Genomic DNA, 20,749 nt, shown 5'->3' on the forward strand with positions numbered 1-20,749 from the left:
GTACAACTGGTTTTCTGGTGTTGGTCTGAGTCTTCTCCAAAATCCGCTAATCTACAGCCAGTTATGTCCAAATCAATAATTCACACCACTACATCATGTCAGGTGTATCGATAAGGACCAAAGGAAGCTCCGTGTTGAGTTGTTTGGATGAGCATTTCTCCAGAGAGCCGCGAGCAGCAGCACCACAGGACGAACATTCACATTCCAACCTTGTTGCTACAATGCAAATAAGAAACGACAGAATCAAAGGAGATTCAACACTGAAGAAAAGCTGAATAGTGGAATAATGAAAACCCTACTGTCATTTGGTATTCGTTGGTTTGGAATACTCTTTACCCTCTCCATATGTAAAATGAGTTGCGTTAAACAGTGACAATGTGGACGGTTGAGTGACGGGAGTGTCGATGGTTAGTAGTCTCATTAATCAACATCAGAGTGGACTTACCCAGACACCGTGTGGTCATGTGTGGCGGTACACATCTCGCCACGCCTGTAAGACAACGATGACAAACCACCCAAAGCAAAAAGAAGGACTGAAGGCTGAGGGGCAACAAGAAAGAGAAAAAAAAGGCCTAAAAGTCGACCTTCACCGTAATTCTCCCTCAGCCTCCCACTGCCCAAAATCTGGTCCAACCAGGTGGACTGGGAGGGCTTTTGTCCAGAAATTGAATGAGAAATGATTACAGTGATAAGCTCAACACCAGTGGGCTGCAAAATCACTATGTGCCAGCTCCCCCACTCTCAATCACAAGTCACATTTTAGCAAGGACTCCAAAAAAAAGTGTGCTCTGAATCAAAAGAATCCAATGCAATTTTCGACCCTAACATGTGGGGACAGCAGCACAACCGGAGGACCACAGAGTGCTTTTGATTGCAACGTCCAAATTGAACATGTCAAAGTGACAGTTACTGGAATACACTGACTGAGTGTCATACATAGCTGATTTGTTGCTGTTGCATTCATGAAGTATTGTACATCAACAGTTCTGATTACATTATTCCTCCCGTCTCTTTCATTTATTGATACGTTTATCTTGTTTGTGAGCATGTTTTAAGGCACTTGAATGGAGGCTTCCTTAGGCATTATAAGGTTACACAGATGTATAGCAGTGGACCCGCTGGTTCAGTGTGCTGGAGCAGTAGAGGCTCACCTTGGAGGCCAGTGCTTCAGCACTTTCTCTGCATGTCCTCTCAATCTCCAGGTTCTGCTGAATGGCACCGACCTCTTCAATGACCATCTGAGAAACTGAGAAAGACAATAGAATTCAAGACAAAGAAAACGGTGACGTCACCACGCTGCTGCTATTTTCAAACTTAGCGTGTCGGCCTGCGTAGATGATGAACCAGGTGATCAAATTCAAGCAGCTGTGGAGCTCCTGATGTTGCTCAGCTGTTGGATGAGGAGGACGGAAAAGACTTTAATATATAGTTCATCTTCATTATAAAAAAGGCAAATTATAGAGCTGCAGAAAATATTGTTTCAGCATCAAAATTGTGACGTGCACAGGGTGTGTGATGTTCATAATACAACTATTTTCTCATGTCCATGACTAATCCAGTACAATGAGCTCCAGTCGAGGTCACACCAGCCACACTTTCATGATGAACTACTAGATGTATTTACTCTGAGTGGGAGGAGCCTCTCCCCAGTGGGAGGAGCCTCTCCCCAGCAGATCATTTCTCCATAGACCGGCTATATCAGGTGGTCTTGGAGAGACCCCAGTTGAAGGTGTCTTGAGGATCTCAGCCCTCACCTTGACCTCGGAGCTTCCTCAGTACTCGCTTTACCCTCTCTATCCGAGGGAGGAACCAAGGTCCTGGTCTACTGTCCAGAGTGGGAGGGGCCTGAACCCACCTGACCCCTCTAGAATCAGACCTTCTCGTTAGCCTGCTTCATGAAGACATTATTTTCTAGAGCAGTAAATTGTGTATAGACCTAGACCTACAATCTAGGGGTTATGACTGTATGCTTTTATCTTGCTTTATACAAACTGCAGAAAAAAATGCAATGTCAGTTTTGTTCCAATATCATGTTTCACATATACTTTTCAGAGGGAAACTATGTACTTGAGATCATTAGGAGCCTGTTCCACCAAAGATAACCCAGTAAGTGAAGTACCAGGTTGGTGGGGAGTTGAGACATAAGAAATTCAACAAGAAATGAACAGATGAAAATCTATCTATCTGTTGGTCATGTGGCAAACAATACACAGACACAAAGAAATGATGCGTGCTCATCTTACAATTGATGCTCCTCAGCAAAGAAGAAGGCAGTGGCCTTTGTTGGTGTGACCAGGTTAATGAAATTTTCACAAATCTACTGAATGACTGCATTCACGTCAATACAAACTTTGAAAGTCAATGCGTGGTCATTCAACGTGATGAAATGCTATCAAGGAAACAAAGAGCGTGATTAGGTTTCTCTAAATGACTGGGTGCATACCTTCTCACTTCATTGCGCTGCTAATTGAGATAAGAGTGCTGTAACACTTGACACTGAAACATATTTCTGCTTGCTATTGTGGCTGCCATCTGAGTAGCCTCAGTGGTGAGTGACCTATGTACATCAATATGATTTGAATTCAAAAGGAAGTGAACAAAATGTTGTTACCAATGTATCTGTCATTCAGGTCGTTTCCCCTACCTTTTTATTTCCATCAGTCAGGACGGCACACATTCAGCCTGTTGGCAGCGTGGACTGAATACACGCACACAACTTTAGAGCACAAGACTATGGAGGATGGTTTGGAGTGCATGTGGGCACTTTGCTGAGAATGATGCATGTGATGTTGCACTTAACCTGGGGTGATTGGAAACATTTGCTTTGAAGCCTTAATTCTTTGATAAACTCCTGTAGTACTGTGCACAACAGAAAATGATATGAGGAGAAGGACGATGATTTGAACAGTGACTGAATGGTTAATTAGTCTAATCTTCTGCAGGCCGACAGAGGCAACGGTGTTGCCCAGGGAACCTTTGAAAAATATGTCAACATTGTGAGGCAATTAATGTTTTGACCCCATTTTATTTGTACCATGAATTACACATATATATATCAATTCAAAATATAATTTTACATCCCCTTGACAACTGTTCATATTGTTTTCTGAAGTGAAATTCCATGGGGACACCTAAAGGAGCGGGTCTCTATCGTGACCCATCTTGCAGCATGATAAAATCTCATGCTACCTAGCAACACCTAACATAGGTGGTTCATTTTCATTTTTTAACAGCCCAGAGATAATATACATTCAAAACAATAACTTTTAAATTGGCAGTTATCTCTTCTTTCAAAAGCCAAAATGAGTGTTTTGTTGGAAAATGTCTGCCAGGGTGAAATGATATTGCTCTTTCTCCATGAGCAGAGAGAGAACCCTACTGAGTCACTGTAGCTTGTGTTTGTATTGTACTTCATAATGTTTCATATTTATTATTTTATTCTACATCCGACAGACACAGATGACTTGATGAGCAAGTTCAATATGCAGTCTCCTTTTGGCTCTGTTTTGGTCTCCACCCACTCCTGAGATCAACATCTGGCTCTTTGCTGCTAAATGTGTATCAGCTGGTTGCTCACTGTGTCTGTCCATTTGGTGCTGGACAGAACAGTTCCACTGAAACAGTTGCTGCTGCTGGAACACAGTAATAAGGGCAAAGTTTATGAGCCTAAAAACAAAACAAATGTGCTGAAAGAGGCTAAAAAGCTTCACAGAGCTGAGGCAGGTGGCTACCCCCAGTTCTGAGAAGTGAAAGCAATCCTGAAGGGCCTTAAACCTGTATTCTTTCTAATGACCACCAGGGGGCGATCCCTCTCTGATTGTATAGAAGTCTATCAGAAAATAGTCCTACTTCTCTCTTGATGTATTATCTCAGTAAACATGGTAAACATGAGTTTATGGTTTCAATCTCTAGTTTCAAGTCTTCTTCAATCCAGCATGATGTTCATTTAGTACTTTATGGTCCATTTAGAGTCCAACAGACCAGAAAGCAGGGGATGCTTTAGGGGGCGGGGCTACCTGCTGATTGACAGGTCTCTACCACTTTGTGTGTTTTATCGTCTTATAACATTAACCCTTTCATGGTGTTTTCTAGCTCCACCTCCGAAACAAAATGGCAAAGACCAAAAACCAAGATGGCGACTGCCAAAAAGGTCTCACTGACTACATCCATCTCTGACATCCGGTCTATGAGCTGAGGTGAACAAAGAGTTCTCCGAGTGACACAAATTAAACACAGTCATTTGATCCATTGTCATTATCAAACATATTGATTAGTGCAGCTTCAACAAACCCTGGGTAGTCGGGGGGAAAAAATCAGGTAAAATTCCAAATCACAAAGCGTAATGTTGTTTAAACTTAAGCTGCAATCATACCTCCGTAGAAGAAGAACGCCACAGAAGAATGCCCTACCACTTAGCTAATTAAACATTGTGGTTGAGCGAGGGAGAAATTAAGCATTAGTGCCATTGCTGTGGGCAATTCCTTCCCCCAGTGACACCTAATTAAGAAGTTGATGAACGGCGGCGCCGACCGATATCCACGTTCCTGCAGCACCCGCTGCCATCAGTCATTCAATAGCACTTAGCTGCCAGTTTCCCTCCTCTCTGCCCGCCTCGCCATAATGCTTCAGCCACCCTCGGCAACCTACGGAAGGACGCCTTGAACTAAATGACATGTTAATTATAATTACTGGTAGCCATGGTAAATAAACAGCGGTGGAAGTGTTGAAAGTGTATGAGCGCGAGTCGACGGGGGGCTCTGAAACGTCAGAATTGGCAGTCTTAATTGTAAGTTTGGGCCTCCCCATCATCATCGCTCCATCTTTTTTTTCTACCCTTCTTTTTGTGTCTGTCTTTTTTTCATCCTCCTCTCAGGAGAGACAGTGATTACCCGTGTGCCGGCGAGCTGCATAATGGTATCAGCGCCGCCAATGGAGCAGTGAATTAAATTGTATCTGCAGCCGCTGTGAAGCCTTGATGAGGGGGGCAGATGCCTTTGTGGTGTTATCATTATAACACAATGGTCATGTTGTCATCAACCTTGCCATCGGCAATTGAAAATGCATGATTGTGTGTTGGGGGCTTTTTCTCCACTACCCCCCCAGCCCCCCATCCCCCCACCAACCCGGCTGCCCCACCCCCAGCCGTTTCGTTGTGAATAGGAGCAATTTTCTAAGAGCTATGAAATCACGTAATAGGTCCTAATATGCAGCTGCTTGGCACAGTGAGGCAGCCTCTATTAACACGGAAATCAAACACAATATGTGTTTTGGCTGGAGAATCGCTGAATACACGAGCACGGGCCAGATTTATTCAAATGAAAATCCACAACTGTCAGCCTTACAAAGACAAACTATTTGCTCTATCTTTTGACATGCGGAGCCCTATTTTAAATTCCGTCTTCACTAAAGTGGTCACAGCAAAGCATTCAACCTGTGAGGAAAATCATTTTGGAAAATTGAATGCTGCTGCCAAAACATTTGAAATTTGTAGTGTTTGGAAACAGCTTTGAAGCAGTGACATCGCTATTCCAACCCCATTATCTGTGTCCTCGCTCACATATATTCTACAGCTGCGATCACTTTCAAAAGAATACACTGCAACAAAGAGCGTGTTCTCCTGTCAGTGCATATGCTGCCACTAATCAGACATATAGGTATTGATAGGAGGATGCAACACTGTTTATTAATGTCATAGCGTGGATCGACATCCACGCTTCACATGGAAATGTTTGATTGCATGAAACTGCAGCATTTGCTCTTTTTTATTATTATTATTATTATTATTATTATTATTATTATTATTATTATTATTATTATTATTATTAATTCTGATTTGTACAAAATCAATGACTACTGTCCAAATCTCGATAAAATGGGATTTCTGCTCGGTTGTTATTTTAGCATATTAATCTATGTCAGTATGACAAAAGTATATTGAAGTTGTTATGATGAAACAAAATGATTAATTAACAACTCAACTATAAAACAACACAGTGAATAATAATATGTAGACTGGACTGCAGGTAGTCGGATGGTCGAGTGGATTAAAACTGCTTGCCTCGTCACGGTTTTGTGACGGTTGTCAAATTGCATTATGGGGAACTGGAGGTTGAAGATGCTCCTTTGCTCCCGTCTCGCCTGTTTCTGACCACGCTGGTCAAAGAGTCAATATGAAATGGATTTCAAAGTTCAAACAACTGACAGTGGAGTTAAATAAATGTATACATTTGAATCAAATGAACTTGGACAGATGTAATAACAGATTAGTTCTGTTGAAAGTGATGTTGAAGTTCAATCAATTAATTAATTTAATTGAACTCAACAGACTTGAAAACTAAGTTGAAACTAACTTAGACAAAGGTTTACATGACAAAATATTTCATCAAGATATTATTTGATGACATTAGAGGAACAAATTGTATTTTTCACTCCTATTTTTAACTTGAAACAACATGTTAGATTTTACAGTGTATGTCTGACAATAATTTATTGATTTGATCAAAATGTTGATGTAATATGCTTTTAGTGTCATATTGAATGGCAGAGCAAAAATAATTCCATTAATAGTTTAGCAACAGATGGGTGTCTTAAGAAACATTAAACTGAGGCAGATTATAATAAAAATAAGATGTACCTGAGAGATGAGCACAAACTCTTTCAAACATCATCCCAGATACAAATGTAACTTTTTGGACAAAACTAATAACTAATGAATTCGATGCAACCAGTATGATTGGCCCCTTATAGCATGACAATGAAAAGCAACCAATGTGATATAAACTTCAATGCCTTTCAGGGGTTTGGAGTGACCGAGACGCGTCACTAGGAACTGGATGGCAGAACTGCTGATTTCCTGGCACGCCGTCTGTCGTTCACTCCCCCATACAAGCCGCTTTTCTCACATTTTGAATAGGTGTATTAACTTTTCAGCTCCAGCAGGGAGTCACAGCGCTCCTCAATGTCACATGGCCCACGCAGCCAATCAAATGGAGCGAATGGCCAGCTTTAATACTTAACCACTTCCTTCCTGTTTTGACGGCGGTAGATGTGGAACAGACAATGAAAGGTTGATCTAATCAGTTTTTAATTAGTATTAAATATGTATCTTTTCATGGTCTTTTCTCCTGAGCGACGGGTGGATCTGATGAAGCAGCAGAACAGCTCCCTTACTGGATCTGGATCCATGTGGATTCTGGTGTGAAGCTGCTAACAAAGTTAGCTTCATAATTCAAGGTCAACTTTACAGCTCAAAGTCATCTTAGTAGCTAACTGCATTGGTAGCCTGGTAGCGACAGCAATCAGCAGGTAGCCCCGCCCCTAAAGCATCCCCTGCTTTCTGGTCTGTTTGACTCTAAATGGACCATCATTGACTATTTTCTCATAGACTTCTATACAATCAGACTTCTTTTTGCAACCAGAGGAGTCGCCCCCTGATGGCCAGTAGAGAGAATGCAAATTTAAGGTATTTCAGGTTTGGTTTCACTTTTCAGACACTTTTCACTTTGCCGCCTTGTGTTGAGGGTGGAGAAGAGTCCAGTTATAGAGTCCAACTCCACCCCTAGCGCTGTTAACTTAATACTTAATATTGAAGGTGTTCCCAGCAATACACCCACCAAGAGTGAAGTAGATCAGATGAATAGTTCGATATGTGGAGGTCACACAGACAGACAACGATTCTTTGCTTCATAGTGAGATAAATACATGAGTTAATGCTTGTTTGTAGAGTGAAAACATTTCTGCCTTTCTGGACATTTATTGACCCAGGAGAGATGAACTCACCTTGCTGGAACTCATTGAGCTTCTTGATGGCCTCGTCTCTCTCCTCCTCCAGCAGCTTGTACTTAGTAAAAGAGACATAAAGACAAAGTTCAACAAAGGATGGCTGCTGCTAGGATCACCCTTCAACCACTTCATTATATATATATATATATATATATATATATATATACATATGTATATACTGTGTGTGTGTGTGTGTGTGTGTGTGTGTGTGTGTGTGTGTGTGTGTGTGTTTGTCTGAGAGATGAATAGTTATGATACAGGAACACAAATTTCCATTTGTTTTTGTGTCTCTCTTCTTTGTGTTAATTAGGATCATTGTTCATGGCGGAGACACAAATGAAACTCACGCATGTGACTATGTCCCATTTCAAAGATTCCTTCTAATGTAGCCCAGACATGGGGACTAGTTCCTGCTTCAGAGGATCCACCTGATGGATCCTTCACAGCCCAACATATCCCAACATTCATTGCGGGTGATCAATTACAATGAGAAAATGCTCTCGATTTTTGCTCTCAGTTAACATTGTAAACAAGAGTTTATGGTCTCTAGTTTCAAGGTGATTGACAGGTCGCTGCCACAACCTCGCTACTGTCACTACCACCCTACCAATACAACCAGCCACTTGGCTGTAAGCTTTACCTTTAATTATGGAAGCTAACTTTGGAAGCAGAACTAGAGTTCACCAACCAAAAGGTGGCGTCACCAATACATCCAGTTGTTCCATACAGTCTGGGACACAGATTTAGTTGCTTGTTCTTCGTGGACTGGCGTCACCTAATCCAGCAGAACGTTTTCATCTCTATATTTTAGTTACAGTGCTGAGGTCGACCAATCAGAGGCTCCCGGGTGTCCCCTGAACGAGCCACGCAGTGTCGAGCACGCGTTTCTTCTAACTCACAATTCATATAAAAACTATGACAGCGCATTACACTCACTGTACGACAAAAATGAGCAAATTTGCAACTTAATAAAGTAGAAAATGTGCTATTTTACTATGGAGGTCATAGAGAAGGTAAATATGTGGCTTCCCCGGATGTTTTCTATGACAACAAGTGAAAGCTACCACTAGCATTTAAGCCCAACCCTGGATCAATAAACACCCATAAGATGACACCCATGACTGCCATACGGGTGGCAGTGAAGGCCATTCGAGACTTTTTTTCTTGGAATATATTTTTTTTCATACAGTGGCCCTAACGTAGTAAAAAAACGTATCCAGAAGAACACAGAAACATTAAAGAACCTTGTTCTTCTAGTCCAGTTGTGCAGTTTAAGTGCACATTATGTTCGGCTCTGTGCTTGTTATTTATATGCTTCACAAATGAAGTTTACGGGAACACTTACCCCCACAGCCGCTGCCTCATGCTTCCTCTGCAGGTCCTCATACTCCTGGACAGCTGTAGGGAGTAAAGGACACCAGTACGCCATGTTCACTCGCCGGTCACAATGAAAGAAATGTCTCCCTGTTTAAAAGAACCAGTGGGAACTTCTGCAGCATGTGATAATGTCTCATTCAGTCACCTGACTGTTACAGCAGGGATGATGAATATCAGGACACTGTGGTGGGCTGCAACTATTTTATCAGGAATTTGTATTTAACAGATTATCTGGATGGTTACTGCCATGGTTAGAAAAAATAATAATTAGAATGACCTTTAAATGACAAACTATAAGTGTACGGTACACAGATAAGGGCAGGTGTTTACTGTAAGAATCTTGTCTGTTCTAGGACCTTTTGAACCGTGTCTCCTACAAAACGATGTTTCCATACAAGCAAACGTAGTTTCACTTCTGGATTAAACAGTCTCAGTTTGACAGTTGAAACATGCAGTAAACAAAATAGACAATATCATGGTTTGTTTTTTTTGCTGAATGAGTGACCTCTTATAAATCACTTCTTAAAACACTTTTATAGACTTGCTTTTATGTGATGTTGCCCGTTTTTGTGTGTTTTTTTTCATTATTATATTCTAAAATGGCTCTACATGGAAACATAACTACTTGGTTCTATCTGGACACTAACATCGGTCTCCTGGTGAAAGCCCCGTGTGTGACCCATCCACCACACCCAGACCTCCTCCCTACGTGGACTTCTATCAACTCGTTTGAAACCAAAATGTGATTCGTCAAGAGCAAACGTAATCCATGACAACATAAGATTGTCTCCCAGGATAATTCTCAATGCAGCTTAGTTGTGTGAGAATGTCATTTTTAGGAGACCAGGCTGCAAATTTGACCCCTATTGACCCTTCATGCCTAAATAATCCAACACAAACAGCTAAAAGAAGTTGTGAAGTGGTGATCATTCAGTCATGATGCAGACTTCCTTAAAGCCCCCCGCTATTTTCTCAAGTAGACAACAGGAAGTGTTTGCTAGCAGGTGACAGGTGAACTCTGAATCGAGGGCTTTGTTGTAAAGAGTCTGACATTTTGGGAAACCGTATCCTTGTTAGTAGTCACACCCTGAGACAGATAACTGTAGAAATAACTGAAAAACATCAGGTATTAAGTATATAAGTGTTTCGTGCAATGTCCAAACCCGTCAACCTCACTGTGAGAGAGACTCATTTACCAGCAGACTTTACAAGCCGACCTGATGATTCATTGCAAGGTTGAGAACCTGAAACAAAAATGGCCTTGGCCAACTATGTAGCCTATGGTAGACAGAGGGAGTCTTCAGGAGATGGGCAAGTTAAAAATATTTTTTATGAGCCATGCTATGATTCATGCTTCCTGGATGGTAATATTCAGACAGCAGATCAGTTAGTTCTGGCAAAACATGTTGGCTGTGAAAATATTTTTCGCAAATTAGAGGAAATTACAACATTTTTACCTTTTCAATCGACTTCAGAGTAAAGTGCTATTACAAGAAGTTAACAAGCATGTTCACTAGCATGTTCACTAGCATGCTCACTAGCACGTTCACTAGCACGTTCACTAGCACGTTCACTAGCATGTTCATTAGCATGCTCACTAGCATGCTCACTAGCACGTTCACTAGCAAGTTCACTAGCATGTTCACTAGCATGCTCACTAGCACGTTCACTAGCACGCTCACTAGCATGTTCAATAGCATGCTCACTAGCACGTTCACTAGCATGTTCATTAGCATGCTCACTAGCACGTTCACTAGTTAGTTCACTAGCACGTTGACTAGCAAGCTCACTAGCATGCTCACTAGCATGCTCACTAGCATGCTCACTAGCACGTTCACTAGCATGCTCACTAGCACGCTCACTAGCACGTTCACTGGCAAGTTCACTAGCATGTTCACTAGCATGCTCACTAGCACGTTCACTAGCATGTTCATTAGCATGCTCACTAGCATGTTCACTAGTTAGTTCACTAGCACGTTGACTAGCAAGCTCACTAGCACGTTCACTAGCATGTTCAATAGCATGCTTACTAGCACGTTCACTAGCACGTTCACTAGTATGCTCACTAGCACGTTCACTAGCATGCTCACTAGCACGCTCACTAGCACGTTCACTAGCATGCTCACTAGCACGTTCACTAGCATGCTCACTAGCACGCTCACTAGCACGTTCACTAGCATGCTCACTAGCACGTTCACTAGCAAGTTCACTAGCACGCTCACTAGCACGTTCACTAGCACGCTCACTACCATGTTCACTAGCATGCTCACTTGCATGCTCACTAGCATGTTCACGAGCCATCTCTGCAACACAACACAGACGTCCATCAGCCATGAATGGGGGTCTACGGGTACCCGATGCAGCACACAGAGCAGAAACTGTTGTAATGACCCTTTAATATATTTAGCAGCGGACAGGAAGATACAGACACTTTCACTTTTGGATATCACCAGACTAACATCACATTTTTATTTAACTTTTCTCTTCAATTCAATTCAATTTTATTTATAGTGTCATATCACAACAGAAGTCAACTCAGGACACTAACACATTGAGCAGGACTAGAACACGCTCATGATTTGTCAGTCTCTTATTGCATTTATTTCTATAAAATGTGTATATACAGTATATATAAATAGATATATTTTCACAGTCTCATATTTTAACAGTTATATAACAAAATGAGACTTAATTGTGAATTATCTTTTATTGACAAACATCATATCCGTAATTTAAAGTACAATTCACAATTCAGAACAGGATCAAGAAAATATTCCTCTCTTGCTGTTAACTGTTTATTCTAAAATAAGGTCCCATGGTGATCCACAGGAAGGGGCGGGATTTGACCTCTCTATTATGTGAATTGATATCACGCAGTGTATGTTATTATTATATTGCTTATTCCACAGTCAAACAAACAAATAATCAAAACTGAGAGAATGTGAAGATGTCACTGTGTGTATAAACATCTCTGTTCGGAGTTATCTAGAGAAATTAGCATGCTAATGAGCTAGCTGCGGTATAACTACATTGTAATTATACCTCGAGAGGTGATAGTGAGTACCTAGCTATGTTTTCAATCACATATTTTACACACATTTCTATTTCAGATTCAAAAGGGATCAAAAAACTGATTTGCATTATGTATACCGTACATGTTTTTTCCAAAACAATGCCCCCTGGTGGTCCACAGGAAGGTCTACGCCTATCCATAGCACGGGAGAAGACAGGGGTGGTGTAGAGGACCGGCTGCTCACTTTAACCCCTTGGCCCGCCAGCTGTTTAAACCAGCCCTGGCTATAAAACCTGAGTCCTCCCACCCAACATGGACTTTGACCATGAACACAAACATGGGTGAAGAATTCCTCGTCAGCTGAAGTTAGTGAACATTAACCACTAAATAACTTATAGCAGTATGTTCTCCCAAGTATAAAGAAGGCTGCATTAATAACTATATATATATATATATACACACATTAACCTCCACCAGAGCAATGTATTATCCCAGTACCATCTGTCCCCAAACACTTAAGGTTTGTATTTTACCGACATAATACTTAGTCTATCTGTATACGGTTGAAAGCCAGCGCTCCACTAGCTGTGTGGTGACCTCCGACCCAGCAGCCCCCCTCTAAACTCAACATGGTATCACCACACAGAGACCTCCGACCCAGCAGCCCCCCTCTAAACTCAACATGGTATCTCCACACTGAGTCTCTCTCCGAGTGGAAGCAGCAGACATCGGTGCTGAACCCTGCCACACAACATACTGATATGGAACGGCTCAAAGCAAACTCACCTTGGTTGGACAAGTTAATAATAACATTGATCTTGTCCAGCTCTTGTGGATCCATAGTGAGACGCGACGAGAGATTTATCCAAAGCAACAGGAAGTGGCTTCGTGGGACACACCTGTCAGGAAGTTAACCTCCAGTCCACATAGAATGAGGACAATCACGATCGTAAACTACAAACACTTGAGCTTTTCAGATTGTTGATCAAATCAATGATTTGTCTAAAAGTAAAATATGATATTTAAAGGGTAGTAATACTTGGACAGAACTACTTGCAGACATGTGCATTTAAAAGTTTAGAGGTCAAATTAAGTTCACCTGTAAAGGGCATTTTAAGTTCATCCACAAATTTCACCTGAAAGTCGAATATCCCTACATTTTTGAGTATATGATCTTATAATATAGTGTGGCTAAATGTTTCTCTGGCCTGTGTTTAACCCCCTGACACAAACATAGCATCTCTTTTAGTTTAGCTCATTTTAGTGACTTTAAATAAATAATTAATTCTAACAACTATTTTATCCAGTTTCATATCAGATTGTCAGAGCTGCTTAGTGAACAGAACAAACCATTAAACTTAATAAACAAACTATAATAAAAACGTAAGCCAGTACCAACTCACCACCAGATAATGGAATTACCATGAATGTATTAACATATTTAATTGCTATTAAATGAGGGGAGACATTTTAGATATGATGTGTGATCGTGGATTACATCAGTCATCGCTGATGACGGTGCTGAACAATGTCGAGATGAGACAACATACTCATAATTTAATTTATTCATGGACACATTACCTCACAAAATCATTATCGTTGCACAAAAGAGAATTAGTTCCTGCAGACTGATGGGAATGTTTTATATAATCTTATTTATACTCGTCTTCACAAATCAAAACTAAAACACACAAACAATGTAAACGTCGGCTGTATTCTTTCCAGAGAGGGTGGAGGAAGCAAGAGGGAAGAAAAAAGTAAACATCAGTCTGCTCAACAAGGAAAGCATCCTCACAATATTCAGAATGGAGACATGACGATGCCTACAATTAAACAATACATAGTGTGCCTTTAAGTTAAGAAAATGAGATCCACATCTCTATGATAGTGACTGCAGGCGTTCTGTATCACATATATACACATCTTTCTTCGGTTGTTTCAGTGGGAGATGGATGTCACATGGTGTTGACTCTGAAGACAGAAGTTGGGGATCCAGCAGTAACAGCCCCAATAAATAGGACACATCTAGAACTTTCAGGATATGTTCAAGGGGGAGACATGACAAGCACAGACACGTTCCATTCACATATATACGCTACAGTACATCTATAGACGGGGCATCATCACCCTGTTCTCCCTGGAGGCCATAAAGAACAGTGGAGAGGTTTGGGAAGGCTCCATCACATCTCCAGGCTGAGATGCAAAGGAAGGAATACAGGGAGATGAGGATGGCGGGTAGAAGGGTCACCAGAAGGGGGGGGTCCTCAATGGCGGGCGGCAGACTCCCTGGGGTAAAACTCGGCCAGGGTGCTCTGCGGGATCCTCTTGAGCATCTCCTTGGGGAAGATTCGCAGCAGCTGCCAGCCGATGTCCAGCGTTTCATACACCGTCCTGTTGTCGTAGGGGCCTGGAGGGGAAAGAGGGCCACAGTGGACAACGTCAGCCGCCACATGCAAACAGCACATGACGTAAAACAGTAGACGCTCTAATGGCTCATGGTCATCCAGGATGGAGCCACACTGCTTTTCATTCAACGCAAGACCAGTGTGTCTCTAGAATGAACCAACAACTATGATTATTAGAGATCAGATCAGACGTTCCATCATGAAGATCATCTCAAAATTGGACATTTATATTGCAGATAATCATTTCATTCTGATGATTCATTATTTTGATTTTCAATTTTGCCTAAACTACCATCTAAACCATCTTTGGTATTCTGAATGGCTAATATATACGCCATGAAGCAATATGTCACTTCCTGTTCATGAGGATTGTTGTGATGAAGATAATGATGAAGATGATGAGGTTGAGACGCTTGAGTAACTGCTTTTAGCTGATACACTAAGTTTGGTTTGGTTGAAACCTTCATTGTCATCACAAGGTCACTTCATGGACGTTCATTTGAAGACAAAGATCATGTGGAGAATTTGCAGGAATTTAGCAAAAATGTCAAGCTTGATAGATAGGTTGTCTGTTGCTTCAGAGGAATTGTAGAGTTGGTGATCATTTTCTGTGGGTTTGTGACCACTTTAACATTCCACATAGTATTTTCTTTCCTCTTTTGATAAAATTTGATGAATCACCAAAAATAGAAAAACTGCAGTTGTGCTGCCGTTTGTCACACACGGAGAAATGACAAGATATGCTGTACAGTCCATTCTGTTTGCTTTTCAAGGGAAACATACCACGAGCTTTCATAATGACAATGGGAATCTCTTGAATTGTTTGTGACATGATGCAAACCATTTCTGATCAAGGACATAGTTTGAGATTTACTCTTCTTTTGTCATGTGTGTCAGGTTATCATCTGGTGAGCAAGAACTCCTCTGTAATAGTCGCTGTGAGGTGGAAGACACTGAACAGACCCTGTAACTCTGAATTAAATGCTCAGCATAAAAGGCCTGGGAATCTGCAATGAGATCCATCTAAATATCAAGGACTTCATTACAGCTCAAGAAGGCTTCAAAATAAGTAAGAAGGGACGTTTAACAGTCCAATTCAGCTCACAGAAGGCAACAATGAAGTATTCTAAGCTCTTCGTCTTCACCTAAATTGAAGCATTTTAAAGGGATAGTTCGGAATTTTGGACATAAGACCTATTTTCCAACTCAGCCGGTGTGTTCGAGACGTCTGAAGACGTTTTCAAGACATTTCATTCAGTTATTCTAGTTGCCGAGTTCGCTTATGCTATGGCTAGCACAAGTCAATCGTTCTAGTTAGCATGGCACTGTGCCTCAGGTGCACTGTGGAGTGGGCAAGACTGTTTTTAATGCCATGCTAACTAGAACCATTGACTTGTGCTAGCCATAGCATAAGCGAACTCGGCAACTAGAATAACTGAATGAAATGTCTTGAAAACGTCTCCAGACGTCTCGAACACACCGGCTGACTTGGAAAATAGGTCTTATGTCCAAAATTCCGAACTATCCCTTTAAAGCCAGAAGTTGATCATTTCCCAAGTGTACATTCATTCAGGAGGATGAATCCTGCCGTTTCCAGGGCTTTTCATCTATGACATGTCTCAACAACTACAGACCTGACGAATGAACTGATGAAATGTGATTCAGAGATTCATGTTCCCCTTAAGATGACTTAAGGTGATCCTGTAACGTGTCATCTCGCAACATCATCCAGGAAAATTTAAATGTGTTCATTTGGTTTATGATTAATTACCGCCGCCAGACTTTATGCTAAGCTAGGCGAATCATAACCTAAGATAGCCGTTTCAATCTTTATGCTAAGCTATGTGAACCATATGTTAAGAGAGGTCGAAGCTAAGGTAGTCCTTTCCATACGGCTAATCAAGTCCTAACTCCAGCTCCATACTTAACACACATTTAGCAGCAGCTCATTCAAAGGAACTCAAGTCCAGCTGCTGAACTCGATTACATCTTTAGAGTTGGTATGAAACCTGAAGACATGTTAAGAAATGAGGCGTCGTGGAGGAAAGGTTGTTGCTGTAGTCTTGGTAGACCAGGTGTGTCAAACTGATCCAGTAAAGGGCCGCTGTGGCTGCAGGTTTTCATTCCAACCAAGCAAGAACACACCTGACCTGACCCAACCAATCAAGGTGTGAAGGCAAATCAGGTAGGTGAATAAGTCGAGTCAGGTGTGTTCTTGCTTGGTTGGAATGAAAACCTGCAGCCACAGCGGCCCTTTACTGGATCAGTTTGACACACCTGTGGTAGACTCATCGTGACTTATATTAAACGTGATCAAAATCACGTTTTTCATAGCCCTTGGCCCCCCTTGTGATAAATCCCCCAAATGATGATGGTAGTTTGGTGCTGCTGTGGGCTCAGCTCTGTTTGTAATGGTTGTTCTACTAAAAGTGGAGTTTAGATGTTGTGAGTTGGAGGGAAAAGGTGTAAGATATTTCATTTTCTTGCCATGATGACTTCTCTCCTGTGGAATCCATAAGTGCCCAAAAGGGCAAATAGCGTTCTGTACAGTATCTGCCGAGATGATTGAACCATTACAACACTGAGCGTTGTTCCCATACAAGAAATGAAACAGAGATGGTCAGGTTGCTACTGCAGCATGAAGGAACCTGCAGATCAATATTTTCCAGGGACAAACGTAAACATAAAATTCCACGGATGCCAATTCAAACCACCATTTTTCAAATCAATATACTCTAATAGATGATCAATAAGCTGGAGGAGTGTTGGTTGTTGGTTAGTCTCCTCCACCTCTCTGCATGAATTCTCATTTCTACGAGCTAAATCAACTTTTAAAGTCCTGTAAAGACGACATGCAGCACAGTACAGTATGTGGTAGTCCTCGCCCTCCCTAGACATGTCTGGAGAGAGATTTCTGGTCGGGTTTTTACCATTTTTTTTCTGCGATAGACATTTCGATTGACCATGTTCTTACCCTGAGCAATGAAGTTCTTCTCAAACTTCTGCAGGAACTCGAGGTACAGCAGATCATCAGAGGTGAGGGCTTCTTCTCCCACCACGGCCTTCATAGCCTGGACGTCCTTACCGATGGCATAACAGGCATACTGGGGACAAAGACACACACCCAATATGTCAACACGTATATTCTACTATTATTCTGAATATGACAATAGTCCTCCATGGAAACACCACATTCTGTTTGGGAGAATGGAGCAATTTCAGATGTGTGATATGTTGATATTAATGAGCAGCATTCAATGGATATGTATACAGCACAATGTGTGTTAGGGCATCCACGTGGGATTCACCGGCCCGGTGATGAGGACGTGACGCTGCTCTTTCAATGATGCATCGATGTGATGTGTTGTAGTGACCGGCACACGCCACCAGAGGTCGTCCGTATAGTGGAACGGGCGGCTGAGCTCAGAAACATGGCGACAGTGTTTCCATCTTTTGTTGCCTTAAAAAGCTGATAGTTTATAGAAGTGAAGTTTAATTTTGCAAGTGAAATCCCCCCACTAAGTATTTGTTTCCAATAAGCTGACACCGGCTCTAAATAGTTCAGTGGTCACTCTAATTATGACCAGAAGACTCGATCAGATGGCTCATTTATTCTGGAATTAAATGTTTTTAATACTCGTTTGTCTACTTCCAAGCCCGCTTTTTAATTCGCTCCGAGAGCAACACTGCGGTGGCAGCTCGTTTGTATAGACGGAAATTGACCTGTAGACCGACATATAACCAATCACAAACGGCCTTGAAATCCCTGGTTTATAGTCACATGCTTGTATTCAGCTGCCAGCCTCCATGCTGCCACCATCTGCTCCGTCAGCCCACTGATGTGTCGTACCGTTGACGCCTGCCTGCCGTGTGCTCGAGACACAGAAAGGGAACGTTGTATCGCCCAAGCCTACATAATTATATATTGTCACTTTACTCTCTGTTCATTCTCCTTGTCTGTACTTTGTCATTCATCCAAGTTTTATTGAGTGTAATAACTTGTGTGGGGATATTCCGTAGGTACAAAAGGTGAGACTCGTTACCAGCTGGTTTGAGACGTCGGCGTGGTCCTTCCTGGTCATCCCCTCGCCGATGGCCGACTTCATCAGACGGGACAGTGAGGGCAACACGTTGATGGGTGGGTAGATCTGAAAGACAATCAGGACATCGTTTCATTTAATGCAAGCAAAGCAATCATTACAACAGAAGGGATTACTTAAAGGAGACATCTATTTCAGGACAGTATTACATTCCACTTCCTGTCAGTCTGGATATGTCAATAAGGAAAACACTGACATGAGAGTGACTTGGCTAACAAGCTTCATGGTTTAATGATGGAACATTCAGACCAACTTTACATTGTGCTCACGTCAGGAAACCTAAAATGAGTGCAAAAGAAATGTATACAAGCCAGATTGTTTTAATTTCTCTGGGTGACACGGTCAAACATGAAATCACAGCTGCTCAAATAAGGGAAGTTTCTGGAAGGACGCTACAGACTGAAGTATGAATGTGTGAAACCGTACCTGTCTGTTGTGCAGCTGTCTGTCGACGTAGACCTGCCCCTCTGTGATGTATCCAGTCAGATCAGGGATGGGATGGGTGATGTCTGTTAGAGGCACAGAAACGCATCCAATCAAGACACATCCCACTAATAATTGTGTATTTCCTGCATGTCGGAGTACAATGAATGTGAGCACTATACAACGATGAGCTTACATTCACAGTGAAGGACAATCGAGACTGATCTGCAGGTATTAAAATAATGTCAGAAACGGACAGAATTCCTGTCCCATTTCACAGACCTTTCCTCTCAATCAAGAGCTCTTGGGAACACTAGCAGTGTTTAGTAAAAGCCAACAATCACCTCCCTGTGATGCTGTAATGGGGGACTCCTGTTCAACTAGATAGTAGTAGGCTCTTCATACGCGTTGCTATGGTAACTGCAAGCATCAAAAATGTCTCCTTAGTCTCAGTCTCTAATCTGCAATGACTCTTACACCGATATCGACCAGATACACAAATAAACCCATTAGGATTACTTTGAATGCATAAAACACATAATTCATATTTATATTCCCTACAAGACGGCTGTGGAGAAGAACGCTCGTGCTGCTGCTCTCACCATCGTTGGGCATGGTGAGAATAGGGATCTGGGTGATGGAGCCGTTTCTGCCCTCCACTCGGCCAGCGCGCTCGTAGATGGTGGCCAGGTCAGTGTACATGTAGCCGGGAAAGCCTCGGCGGCCGGGCACCTCCTCTCGGGCAGCGGAGACCTAAAGGAGAGGAGTGGGCGGTGAGTGGGGGGTGACATGAGAGCCGAAAGAAGCAGACACTAAAAGGGAACACGGTTGTTAGCATGCATTTCCATTTTATTTCATGGAGTTTAAAGCTGCATCACTTCATTTCCAGCTACTTTGGAGCAGCAGCAGCAGCAGCAGAAGAAGAAGCTGATGACATGCACCATTATGGAGCAGAGGTCACTGCCCTTTCACTTATGTGTACATTGTGTCGGCAGGGAAAGCATGGAAACGGACGATGTCTCCAGTAGTCAAAATGCCTTGTTGTGTCGTAAGATGTCAGAACAGGAATGTTAAAAAGATGACCTTAGGTTTTATAGAATAACGTCATGGAAGACGCCTTTTCAAAGATACTGGTTAGTTTTTTGTATAGAAACTAGTATTGGGACAATTTATCGAAATATCGTGGTACAATTATAAATATATTAGGGCCGGGACTCGATTAAAATTATTTTAATCGAGTCCGCATTTTAATCGCATATAAATTTGACCTGAGAACAGTGAGAAGTATTTTTTTTCCACATGGATTTTTAGTATACCATTGAATAATGACTGAATACATAAGCTTAAGCAACAAAATATTGTTTATATTTGTTCAACCAAGTCCAGAAGAGCAGTGCAATTTTTGCCCTTAAGTGTAGCAATAGCATCTGGTGGAGTGTGGGTTGGGTGTGGGTCCTTGTACTCGGAGTCGGGCTAACATCCACGCTAGCTACCACGCTAGCGTCCACGCTAGCTGCTATATGTTTTGCATTGAGGTGATACTTGAGGCTCGATGTGCTGCGGTGATATGCAAATTCCTTGTTGCATAGCTTGCACACAACCATGCTCTTATCGACGCTTCCATCCGTTCGTTTTTTATAACAAAATTT

General features: G+C 41.9%; 2 protein-coding genes across 2 annotated transcripts in view; both read right to left on the reverse strand.

Annotated features, from left to right (window-relative positions):
* Positions 1-13,098, reverse strand: part of shtn1 (shootin 1) — a 35,420-nt gene extending 22,322 nt beyond the window's left edge. The window contains exons 1-4 of the mRNA XM_084021658.1: positions 12,959-13,098; positions 9,128-9,180; positions 7,780-7,840; positions 1,152-1,246 (exon numbers count right to left, since the gene is read on the reverse strand). Coding sequence (XP_083877784.1) covers positions 1,152-1,246; positions 7,780-7,840; positions 9,128-9,180; positions 12,959-13,013 — 264 coding nt within the window. The 5' untranslated portion in view covers positions 13,014-13,098. The remainder of the gene's footprint in view (positions 1-1,151; positions 1,247-7,779; positions 7,841-9,127; positions 9,181-12,958) is intronic.
* A 1,330-nt stretch (positions 13,099-14,428) lies between these two features.
* atp6v1ba (ATPase, H+ transporting, lysosomal, V1 subunit B, member a) overlaps positions 14,429-20,749 on the reverse strand; it is a 48,597-nt gene continuing 42,276 nt past the window's right edge. Inside the window, exons 10-14 of the mRNA XM_084021657.1 lie at positions 19,703-19,853; positions 19,104-19,186; positions 18,621-18,725; positions 17,552-17,681; positions 14,429-14,579 (exon numbers count right to left, since the gene is read on the reverse strand). Coding sequence (XP_083877783.1) covers positions 14,437-14,579; positions 17,552-17,681; positions 18,621-18,725; positions 19,104-19,186; positions 19,703-19,853 — 612 coding nt within the window. The 3' untranslated portion in view covers positions 14,429-14,436. The remainder of the gene's footprint in view (positions 14,580-17,551; positions 17,682-18,620; positions 18,726-19,103; positions 19,187-19,702; positions 19,854-20,749) is intronic.

Source organism: Eutrigla gurnardus, assembly GCF_963514095.1.
Source record: "Eutrigla gurnardus genome assembly, chromosome: 11".
In the NCBI taxonomy this organism is placed as follows: Eukaryota; Metazoa; Chordata; class Actinopteri; order Perciformes; family Triglidae; genus Eutrigla; species Eutrigla gurnardus.